The sequence below is a fragment of the Melospiza georgiana genome, chromosome 3 (assembly GCF_028018845.1).
Source record: "Melospiza georgiana isolate bMelGeo1 chromosome 3, bMelGeo1.pri, whole genome shotgun sequence".
Lineage (NCBI taxonomy): Eukaryota > Metazoa > Chordata > Aves > Passeriformes > Passerellidae > Melospiza > Melospiza georgiana.
In genome coordinates, this window is record NC_080432.1 from 49,207,507 (window position 1) to 49,219,781 (window position 12,275).

At 39.4% G+C, this 12,275-nt stretch overlaps 1 protein-coding gene across 1 annotated transcript in view; it reads left to right on the forward strand.

The window, feature by feature from the left end:
• The first annotated feature begins 265 nt into the window (after positions 1–265).
• TTC27 (tetratricopeptide repeat domain 27) overlaps positions 266–12,275 on the forward strand; it is a 112,795-nt gene continuing 100,785 nt past the window's right edge. The window contains exons 1-3 of the mRNA XM_058020709.1: positions 266–481; positions 3,218–3,395; positions 8,741–8,870. Of these exons, the coding sequence (XP_057876692.1) occupies positions 394–481; positions 3,218–3,395; positions 8,741–8,870 (396 nt within the window). The 5' untranslated portion in view covers positions 266–393. The remainder of the gene's footprint in view (positions 482–3,217; positions 3,396–8,740; positions 8,871–12,275) is intronic.

The following is a 12,275-nucleotide window of genomic DNA, read 5'->3' on the forward strand; positions in this document are numbered from 1 at the left end:
TGTTCCCTTCTAACCTGACCCCTTCGGTGATTCTCCTCAGGGAACAGCCCAGGCAGATTCGGCAGATTCCATATGGATACGGACGCGTGCCTGCGCCCACCCCGCTCCCTCACAAGCTGTTGCCGGGCGCTCAGCGCCGGCCCCGGGGGCCTCAGCGCCCTCCCTGGCCATGGCGGTGCCCGCGCTCCCCTCACGCCGCCGGCTCGCGGCGGGGCGGGGCCAGCGCGCCCTCCCGGCGTGCCCCGCGCCGCTGTCATGGCGGCTCCCTGTGGCCGCTGCCCGCACATGGGCTGAGGGCTCGCACGGGCAGCGTGTGCGCCTCTGAGGGTGCCGGGGATCGCGGCCCCGAGCGCGGCGGTGCCGGGAAGCGGGGCGGGCCCGGGCGGCGGGACCATGCTGGCCCTGGAGCGCGCCCTGCTGAGGGGCTTCCTCAGCGCCGCGGAGTCCCTGGAGTGGAAGCAGGGCGAAGTCGCGGCCGCAGGTGAGGGGAGGTCCCGGCCCGGCCCGGCGCAGGGAAGGTGCCCGCTCCTTGTGCGTGTCCGGAGCCACCGGACCGGGCCGGGGCTGCGGCTGGCGGGTCCCTCCCGCGGGCGTTTTCACCTGCGGCGCCTGTCAGAGCCTCGCCGAGCTCCCCTGGGCTCCTGCCCGCGCTGTGGCGGGGGGAGGCCGTGGGCTTGTCAGGCTGTAGGAGCTCCGGGCACTGCGGGCAGGGCTGGGGCGGCAGCAGCGGCCGGGCCGCCGCACGGTTCCTCGGCCGCTCTCGGGGCCGCAGCGGGGCCGGTCCGGCAGGCGCCCCGGCAGCCGCCTGATGCCGGCACTCGGGAGGCTTGGAAGCACGGAGGGGCTCCCTCCGGCCGCCTCCCGAGGGAAAGGCTCCTGCCTGCCTGCCTGTTGGAGCTTGGCAGTGAGGTGGAGCACGCTCTTGGAGCAGAACGTGGGAAGGATAGTCTGGCACGAGCTGCCTTTTCTATATCTATTAGCTATTCGGTCACAGTTGCTTGAGGGATCAATGGAAAATAATCTGTTGAGGGGACTTGGTTAGACGCAGCTTTCCTGCAGGGGAGCGCAGCAGCTCTTAAAATGTAACCCTTGTCATGTAAAGGTGCTTCCATGTTTCAGGCAGACTGAAGTACTCAAGTCATGTGCCATGTTGTAGCATATTGAAAATCTCTTTTATCCTTACCTAAGCACTTACGGATTTTTGGAAAAGAGCCATACAGGACTAATTTCCTTATGTGACTTTTCAATTGACCTTAATTATTGTACTGTCCAGGAATGGTAGCTGATGTGACTGACATTTCTCACATCTGTCTTTTCAACAATGCTGTTTGTGGTATGGAGTTTTTCTGATTACTTTTTTTTTGGTCGGATTCTTTGTTAGCTTTGGTTTGTTTTGAGGAGCTTTAAGTAGTGTGCTGCTATAAGATGTGGGGAAAACTTGTTGAAGAAAGGCATCTTGCAGTGGAGGTAGAAAATGGTGGGGTTTGTGATGATTCTTAGTCATCATTTACATGGACCTTTCCTATTGATGATCCTGAAAATGAATTTAAAAGTTGTGACCTTGAATTTGTATAGTGTCCTATAAAAAGCTGCACACAGAATGAAAAGCAGGTTTTACATGCTACAGTTATGTTACTGGAAAGAGAAGAACCTCAGTATTCCTCATTCATCAACATGTCCTCACAGCCCATAGTTATTGTACAAACTACACCATTGCCTGTCTGGGCAACTATAATCCAATATAGAAAAGGTGTCATTTGGTGATAGAGTCTCTCCAAAGCACAGATTGGAGAAAAGCCTCTTGTTATTTCCATTCTCTGTGAGGGCATGATGTCAGCAGCATTGTGGTATCACTGTATATGTCCTTCCAGGTACAGCTTAAAGTGTTTTTAAATAATACACGGCACACATTGTCTCTTACATCATTCAGTAGCTCATTGTGGAGAACTGAAGTAAGCTTCAGTCAGCAGTGTGGTGCAGGGACTTCAGAATGAGTGAGTCTCTGTCACCCATTCCTACAGAGTCATCCATTGCTGTTATTGAAGGTGGTTCTGCCCTCTGTGTTCCTGTATTTGTAAAATTTAAAGTCCTTGTTTAGCTGGATGGGCTTGGGGTTGGTGTTCAATTCAGTTCTTTGCACAGCTGCTGCTTGTGTGGCTCCACAGCTGTGCCAGTGTTAAATTGGTTACCTGGCTGCTGATGTTAGTGCAGCTCAGGGAGCTGCAATCCCCAGCTGGAATCACAGATTGACAGTGAGGCACTTATCCTGTGCAGACCTCTGCATTTGCTCAGCTGAACCATCACCAACACCTACATCATCTGGTCAGAGACCAGTTAGTGCATCTGCATGAGCCGTGGCCACAGCTGCAGGGTAGGCAGATAATGGTTTTGCTCAAGAATAGTAGGTTTTAACATGGCCAGGTTGTTCCAACAATTGCTGTGTTGATTGCACTGTAGCATATCTGAAGATAGCTTCTGTAAATAAAGTTGCAGCCTGGGTCAAGAACTTGATGAATCTGAAGCTGCTTAGAAATATATAGCATTTCTTGGCTTCCCTTTGTCTTGAAATCAGGCCTAAGAGACAGTCATGGGTCTAAATCCACCTTAGTAGTGACCCCTAAGGATCTGCTCCACGTGCAGGCTTTTCATTGAGGTAGTAGTGTTACCATAGGAGATAATTCTTTTGTAAACATAAAATCTCATTGCCCATTGCTTGTCAGTATTCCAAGCTTGTAAATGAAGGACTGAGCAGTGTCTGCAGTTTTGCATAAGGCTTTATTCACTGAACTCTGCAAATATTGAATCATTTTTATTTGTTGCATTTCCCCTAAGTAGATTCTCTGGTCTGTGACATTACTGTCTTATCTATAGCAGTTTCGTGTTCATTTAAAATGTTTTGAAGGAAGAACATCCTGCTGTTATAATTGAAGTATTTTAAAAGGCCATCCATTTGTTTTTCCTGAAATTTTGTTTTATCTTCATCTGGTCGTTTGTGTTTCACTGTAACTTTAATACAAATTATTTTGAATGAAGTGACACCTGCTAGTGCTGCTCTTGAGTTTCAGTGCAACTGCACTTTCCCTGCAATGGAAATGAAAATACATTCTTTAGAAGGGGAGTGGTAGATATTTTCATTTCAATATGTTCAATAGGTCTTGAAAGACAAAAATGTTTGAAAGTTTACACTGATTTCTGTGGTTTTTTTTTTCTCTTCCAGAAAGTGGATCATTACTGCAGTTGATGTTTGATGGGAAATATGAGGCAATATTTTCAAATTCAGCCGTTCAGAATGTTTTCAGTGCATCTTCTGTGACAGAGGAGAACATTGACACTTACTTGGAGAAACAGATTCTGGCATACCTGGATTGTTCTGCAGAGGTTGATAATGTGGAAAGGTGGAAATTATTATTTATTATATGGAAGTCTAATAGAGGCTATGTTTGATTTTTACAAAAGGCATTTTAAAAATGTAGAATTTGTATAGGGCCTTCAAAATCCTTGTACTGACAGGAAAGCAGAAAACAAATTTCTTGAGTTATTCCCCCTGCTCCCTTGGGCATCTATTCATTACTGTCCAGTGAAAGAAACAATGATGTTGTGATACAGGGGTTTGTTGAAGACATTAGCTTTATTTACAGTGATTACCTCAGAAAGTTCTGATGTAAAGAAGTCACACATGTAAATTCATTTTGCCATATATCATCAAACAATTAACAATTTTCTCTCTGAAATGTTGTATTACATTTATGTGGTTCCCTGAAGTACTGTGTAATGTTCCTGTGCAAGCAATGCCTGTATTTCTAAGTCTGACTTATATTGAGGTTGTCCTACTCTTCTTAATGTAAAAACAAGTAAGGTGTTACTCATGGATACTGTTCATCAATTAATTATTTTCTTCCCAAGACTTTCTCTGATACAGTCTCTCTTAATTGTACTCTATGTGTTAATTGTTGCTGTTAAAGAGTTTGCATTTACTGTTCACATTTTGCTATGTAAATAATGAACAGACTGAAATCCAGCATGCTAGGGATAGTAGAAGCAGAGAACTATACATGTGTTGTGTGTGTATATATATATGTACATATATAGTATTTTAAAAGGTGAAAAATTTCACCAAAAGATAAGAGAAGGTAAAGATTAAAGAATAAAAGTAAGAGGAAGGTAATTTTAACCAGTTAGTGTTGGCAGAATCCAAATATGTGTGTTTTGGTATGACACACATAAGCCTAAGAATTTTTGCTAAAATATCAGAGAAAAAAAAAGAGCTGGCATGTTTGAAAAACTGAGCTGAGATTTGTTCTTGATCATGATGAGTTTTTGACACACTTACTGGTGTTGTGCACAATACAATGCACTCCTGCTTTCTGAGTTAGTGTTCAGAGGTTTTTTCTGTGCATGGTTTTTGTTGGGTGTTTCTTGTTTCTTTTTTTCACCTTACTTTGTTGTGCTGTTACTATTAAATATTAGCTGGATAAGTTTTTGATAATTCTAGATTCTGTTGTGGTAATTTGAATAATGTGATAAGGAGAAGAAAAATCAGTCAGGACTTGAAACACACTCAATCCTGACCTTAATTATTGCTTCAAATATGTGTTGCTGCCTTTTCAAGCCATTCAGCTTCTTGAAAGTAATCACAGTCTGTATCAGTGGAACTTTATAGAGCACTCCTGCTGCAGACAGCAAAGGAATTTGTTGCTTGGCTGCTTGCACTCTAGCTCTATGGTCTTTGTGGTTTTTCTTTTTTGCTCTACAGCTCTGGGCTATATTAGAAGCCCCCTTGCCAGAATATATGGAGGCAGATCTGCAATATTTAAGCATTTCAGAAGCAGACAGAGGATTTTCTGCCCAAAATGATAGCCTGAAGTTTTATTCAAAATTAAAGCAAAACCTGTCAGTGTCTGCCAGAAACACTACAAACTTTTGTTTGTAGCACCCAAGTGAATTTTTCTAGCTCCATTAGTAATAATTTAAGAAGTTTTGGGGGCTGAAGGAACTAAGTTGTGGCTTTCTCTTAAACAAAAACTTCTACCGAAGTTGCTTGTCTGAAAGACAGGTAATTTCCTATTTTAGTGTACTATCTTGGTCCCAGGTGACTTTCCCAGGTGTGTTAAATAGTTATTTTTCCTACCTGCAGACTCTGTGTCCTGTGAAGGCCTTATGGAAGGAACCTATGTAACCTTTGCATCCAGACTTTGCATTGCTTATGATGGAAAGGGAGGGGGTTCTGTATTTTTTAATGCCTAAAATATAATTTTCTTTTTCCACTGAGTGATTCAAAGGAAGTGCAGCAAACCTCTTAAGTTCTAGCCCAGAAAATTCAGTAAGACACTGTTTTTCTTGTGACTTATCTTGTGTAGATGGGATAAGTAAAAATAATCTTTTTTCTTGAATTGAAAGTTATAATTCTGGGGATTTAAAAACACGGTAGGAGTTGAATTCAATCAGAAAGAGAAAGTTGGATAATGTGAATCTTACCCTTTTTTGCACAATATAAACAGTGCAAAGTACGGTTTTGTAATAGTGTTAAAAGAACTCTTAAGGAGTTTTTTTCCTGAAGTTAAAACTGAGCAGCTTGAGGGCAAAACATCTCAAAATTTGTATCTAGATGGTAACTTCTTTGGACAAGTTCTCTGTAACTTTTTCCACTTTCAAAGCCATGGTTCTGTAATGAAAATTACTTAGCAGCATTTTAAAAATTGGTGCAACTTTTCTACCCTTTTAACTGATTGCCTTCTTTTCCCTGCCCCAGACACATTGGCACTTTAATCCTTTATGTCCTAAAAAATAAGCATTCCTTGTAATAAATGTGTTGAATAGGATTTTTTTTTTTACTTTTTTCCTGCTATTGCTACTCATTTCAATGCTTAAAAGCTATTTTCTGCAGAAAATGTAGCTTCATGGCTGTGTTTTAATCAGCAAAATTTGGAGGATGAAGCCATAGGATATGTGTTAACCGTGCAGAAGGGGAATGTCTTTTTTGTTTTTTTCCTGAGCTCCATAGGAGGAAGGTGCATTCCTTGCCTGGCATACAGTTTGGTTCAAAAGACTGGAAGGAAATAGTGTGTAGATTCCAAAATCTAAAGGAACAAGGAAATGAGCTCTAACACTGTTTTTTGTTGAGCCTGTATTTACTACTTCTACATCTTCAACATATAAATGAATACTTGGAAAAAGAAGTCCATACAATAAAGCTTGTTATGGTTTCCCAAATTGAAAACTGAATGGTATTTCCCATGGAACATCTGATGGTTGGTTAACTGGTGTGCTGTATGGAATGAAAACTGACAATGAAGACATCCTTGCTGTTTTTGCATCTTGCTTTGATGTTCATGAATTCAAAAATAGCAAAGTTAGACACTGAGTAGTTTTGGCTACTATTTTTCAATTTATGGCATCACTTAAAAGAGCAGAAACCTGTAACTTCTTAAGCAGAACCTGGCTATTGAATATTTTTTCTTTTATTTTGTTTGTAAATTCTAGCATTGTATGCACATCCATTTTTCTTTTGGAAATACAAATGCACTATTGTTCTTTATTTTTGAACAGCATTTGATACAGCAATATGAATATTAAGCATGTGATTCTGTATTGTGAAGAATGATTTGACTCAGTGTAAACAGTGTTAAAAAAAAGGCAGCACAACCCCCATTCACACAGAGAAAGGAAAAATGAGATGAATGGATACATATATCTAAAGATAAATGCAAAATAAATTATGTAGCTCACCCTAGCAAGGGGGACGTTGGCAGCAGTCTCTGTGTTGCTTTTCAGGCAACTTTGAGAGGTGAGCATCTGCATTGTGAGTGTGAAGGGCAGTCGGCGAGACAAAATGCATTCTCTTGGGGAAAAAAAACCAGGGGATAGGCAAGGGAGTTGAGCATTTGCAGGGATTACAGCTTGAAATTGGTTTTCTGATACAGAGTGAGTGATAAGGAGACTGGAAGTTGGTCACGAATCTGAAATGGGAAAAAAAAATAATTTGGTGATGACAAATTAAACAGTGGAAAAACGGTATCCCAGCCAAAGTGATGGATTTGGTTATCAGTTGTTCCAGAGGCATTCTGCGTGGATAAAACTCTGTCTCTACAAGCAAGTTTGCTTTCCAGATAGATATCAGTAATGCTAAAATAAATAAATAAATTGTTACTAGTAGAAACAGTAAATTATAAAATAATGAAAATTATCTTCAAAAGACTGGAGTATCAAATCACAGTGCAGGGATGGTTGATTGTTCTGTGTTACCTTTTAGAAGCTTTGAAGTAGAACTTATCATGGGAGAAAAATGAAGAAATTTATACCAGTGTTGATATTTCATGTGTAATGGTAATAATTTAGCATACAATAATTGTGAGTGCTTTGTATTCTTGAGTTATTTGAAAGTTTAATGGTGATCTTGATTATGTATTCATATATTCATATTTCCTAGCAGATAGTTACTGGCTGAATAATGACAGCCAGGAGATGTTACCTTGTCTTGTTCAACAGGAACTCTTTATGCCAGTCCTTGTTCTCTGAAAGATGGTTTTGGTGTTTTTTTTGGTTTTTTTTTTTTTTTAATTTTCAGTTAAATGTTCCCCACCCCTGCTTTCCTATTGTTCTGCATCTTTTGTTGCATTCTTGCCCACAAGCTGCTTGTTTGTGTGTGGCTTTTCTATTTTACTTTTGTTTTTAAGGGGTTGTATAACACTTTATTTTTTTGCTTTGATTGGAGCACTCTTACATCTCTAAGTTTCTGTTTTTACAAAAAGAAAGGACTAGGTTTTTCTGTTTCAATTATGCTCCTTAACATACCAGTGTTTATATCAAACCTGCACAATTAAAATGTAACTTTTTGTAGTTTGGAGACCCATTTTCTATGTGTTAGTTAATATAAGTCAATATGGCTCTGAGCTATTAAGGTATCATAAAACAAACAAGAAGTTTGTGTATAAATCTCAAAAGTCTACACCTGTTAAATTAACCATTAAATTCCGAGAGATTGTGCCCTGCCTTCTGCAGACCGCATAGATTATTTTCTAAAGAAATCATAGTAATGTAAAATGAGCTTAGTCTTGTAGTTAAAGAAAATTTTGCCATACCTAGTTTCAGAAATGAAGCAAAATCTCTTAATTTCATCTTTCAATAAATTATTATTATTTAAAATAAAGACCATGATGATGTTATTTACTGCCAAAGTATCTGAACCAATTTGGAGGGAGTATTCTAAATTTTTGATTTAATTTTTTTATTAGAGTGAGTGAAAATAAACAGTTATGACAAAACAAAAATAAACGTGCTCTTTTGGCACATATGCTAATGCAGTATTTTCTCTGTGAAAATGCTGGGAGTTAGATGTATAGTAAGAAACTATAACAACCATGCAATATGCAAATACTGGATTATCTGCATCCTTTGCTAGTCTTCTGATCTCTGGTAGTTATGTACAGCCTTAAATTGTGGAATATATAAACTCCACCTCCAAGATGTTGGGCATTAGTTACAACCTTTATCAACAAACATGTTTCAAGGACTTTTAGTTTCCTATGTGCATTCTTGAATTCCATTCATTGAATCCTCCTCATAGGAGAGTGATTTTTTGGGGGGGGGGTTGTTTATTTGTTGTTTGTTTGTTTGTTTGTTTGTTTGTTTTGTTTTTTCGGTAAAGCTGAGGGTTTTGAGCTAGCCCAAGATTTAATCAGCTCTTGTAGCTTTAAGTGAAAATGTAATATGTTGCTAATTGCTGTTCTTATCTGTATTGCAGGCAGAGGCTGATGTTTCTGCTTGGTGTGGGGAGTTTGCAACTCTTCGTTCAAAGCAATTGGACTGGGCCTCCTGTTCAGTTAAAGCTTCAGGATTTTTTGCCACCTGCATTGTTACAGAAATTCTGTGAGGTGGGTTTGGGTTTTTATAAGCTCTCCTTTTATTGTCACTGCTTTTCACAAGTAACCATAGCACTGTGTCAGAGAAGACACATCTGCAAGGTGGGGTGCTAGATGAATTGCCATAATCATCAATCCTACCAGCTGCTGTTGCAGCATCTTCAGTTTTATCAGCAGTGTCCTAAAAGTAGTTACTGTTTCTGTACTTAGTTCCTGCTGGAAATGTTGGGTTTGGATGGAGGAGGTATCTTTAATATAGGCATTTACTCTAAGGGCATTTTCAATCAATAAACTTTTTTATGTGTTTATTTTGGGATACATTCTTAGCTGAATCGAAGAAAGATGTTTATAAATGGCTTAGAAATTTCCCCTCCTTAAGGAAAGGTAGAAGTTGCATATTTTGCAAATAGCAGAGTGTTTGGCAGATGGTAACAGTAGGTTTGTACGCTCAGTATCCTGTTATGCTCCTGAATGCCAAGTGAGTGGAGATAATATTAGTACAAAAATGCTAATTTATATAGAGCTTTTGGAAAGAGAAGGGAATGTGGGAGATGAAACTGCAGCCTGTCAGTTTTATTTATTTTGTTATCGTTTTATGTGGATTACTAATTAACACCCTAACTTCTTTTAGTGAGATGTGTGTGTTATTCCTCATGGCAGTACCACAGTCCAGACTCTCCTCACATGGGATTTTAGCACTGCTTCTTGATTTTTCTCTTGGGGTTAAAGCTGTGGTAAAATACTGATTGCTGCATTGTGTCAGTGAAGAACATATCAGTAATTTCTGTTAATGCTGAATCTATACATGAGTTTGAATTTAGAATTTCACTAAGAGGCATGTAAGTGCTGTAAACTGAAATGAGGGGAAGTTGGAGCATATGAAAAGTTTTATGTGAAAATGTTGGCTCTGCTGGCATGTTTTCCATAATTCATAAAGTCCTGCCTTACATTCATTTGCAAGGTATTATTTCTAAATAACTAATTCAGATACAGTATTGCTCCTGGTTTTTTAAATAGATGTTTATAAATTTAGTTTATCTTTTAGGGCTGGCACAGTATGTAGGGGGATAGAATATAAGAAAATAAAGGTAGTATAGAAAGTAATCTTAGACCTATGGCATTTCAGCTGGGTTAATTATTAAAGATTAGGAGCAGGCCTGATTTTAACAGGCCGCACCTGTAGCCAATAAGAACAGTGTTATAAAGGAGTGGGTTGGTTGGTTGAGGGGGAACTGGAGTTAGTTGGCTACTGCAGGAAAAGGAAGAGTCAGTGATTAGAGGAGCTGCCTTCAAGAAACATCAAGGAGATACAAAACTCTTGCAATAAGGGGGCAACAATATGGAACCTTTGCAATATAATGACAACAACAGTATGTATAGATAGGCTTATTTTTTGCATGATTTTTGATACTTGAAATTCAAATCTTGTCTTCTGATGACTAAATAAGTAACAGTGGAAACCAAGTGTACTAAACCTTTCGGGATGTGAAATGAGCAAAAGTTTTGAAGTGTGCTACCTCTGAAGGAAAAAGTAGTTCATTTTGCCTTTGTATATAGTAAAAATAATAAAACCTAATAATTTGTTCATTATATTAAATATTATGATATTCTTACAAATTTTGGTTTCTGTTTACTGGAGAACTCTGTATTCTATGTTAGTGTGTATGCACAGGTTGCAGTCTAATGCAGTCTGCAGCCCATGATGATACTTATGGGATTGCTGTCACTGACAGAGTTCGGAGACCTGGAAAATACAGTATTCATAATTTCTATTAACCATTTTATAGAATCATTAAATGTTTTGACTTGGATGGGACTTTAAAGATCACCCAGTTCCAAGCCCTTGGCCATGGGCAGGATTACCTTCTACTCGACCAGAGTTCCAGCCAATCTGGCCTTGCACACTTCCAGCTTCACTGGGCACCCTGTTCCAGTGCCACAGCACCCTCACAGCAAAGAATTTCCTTGCCTAAACCTACTCCCTGTCAGTTTTGAGCCACTCCCCCTTGTCCTGTCACTACATGCCCTCGTAAATAGTTGCTCCCTCTTGTAGGTCCCCTTCAGGTACTGGAGGGCCACAATTAGGTCACCCCAAATCCTTCCTTTTTTCCAGGCAATTTCATTTAATGTCTGGAAGAATTATATACTAGTTCCCTGTTGAGTAAGGAAATACATGATCTCCTATTTGGTTTCTGTTATGTTTCTGCAGTGGCTGGGAGTGTGATGCATTGAAATGTGTCTGCTTATGCAGGGGTGGTATTGCAGAAACTAAACTGGCAAGAGATTATAAGGGAAAATGGACTTTATTTCTAATGAGGGCTCCAGCAGACTTCCATATTGCTTCAAGGTTTAGCTATTTATGCATTCAGGCAGAAGTTTACCTTTATTTCTGTTACTGTTATCTGTATTGTCTTCTGACTTGTTTGTATTGATTTTTTTTTTCCCTAAGGGCACTACACACTTACATGCTAAAATATAATATCCAGTTCTCTTCTTTATTAAAAGTCTTAATTCAAAAGGTTTTGAATTATGTTTTGAATTCTCTTTATGTACTTTTCATTCCAAGGATTCTTAGTATATGAGCACTCTGTAAAAATGAACATTCAATAGTGACATTTTTTGTTTCCTTTAATCCAGCTTTCCTTTTGTGCATACACAGATGTTCAGAAAATGTGGGTTAAAAATGGAACTCTTAAGTTTCTCTGTCTGTTGTAACCTTTCATATTCTGTCATCAAGGCTGATACAATCCCTTTTTAAACAGATCATCAATTTTCTAGGTTTTCAAACTAAAATGATTTTTCCCACATCAAGGTTAAAGAATTACATCTTCGTGTTACTTTTAGCGTGCTCTAAGTAATGTCACTAAATTTCACCTTTACAATGTCTCATTTATTTAATGAATATTTTAAAAACTCTTATTTTCAGAACACTTTATTGGATTAGTCTTTGTTTCCTGGGTATATAACTGCTGCCATTTCTGTCCTTGGAAATTTCACCTCTGGATCAGTGACATATCTTCATTTTTGCTCCCAGCTAACTTCTTTTATTACAAGTGCAGTAAGGCTGCATGAGACTGCAGTTATTTTAGTGAAGAATAAATAAAATAACCTCTTTAAGATGAGTTGCTAGTGGGGCCTCTTGGATGTCTTCAATGAACAATATTCACGAGTATGTGTCTATTATTTCCCTTTCCTCCTTCAGTCTAGCCTTCTCTCTAAACTATGGTTACATTCATTTACTCTATTAAGATTTGGGTTCATGTCCTGCAGAACTCACTTGTGATTTTCAGAGTCCACACAAAAGTAGCATTTTATTTATTAGATGTATTTCAGTTTTCTAAAGTAACTGAGAGACTTTATCACACCACTGAATAGTCTGACTGATACCACGCTGCACTTATTAATGAGTGAATGTGG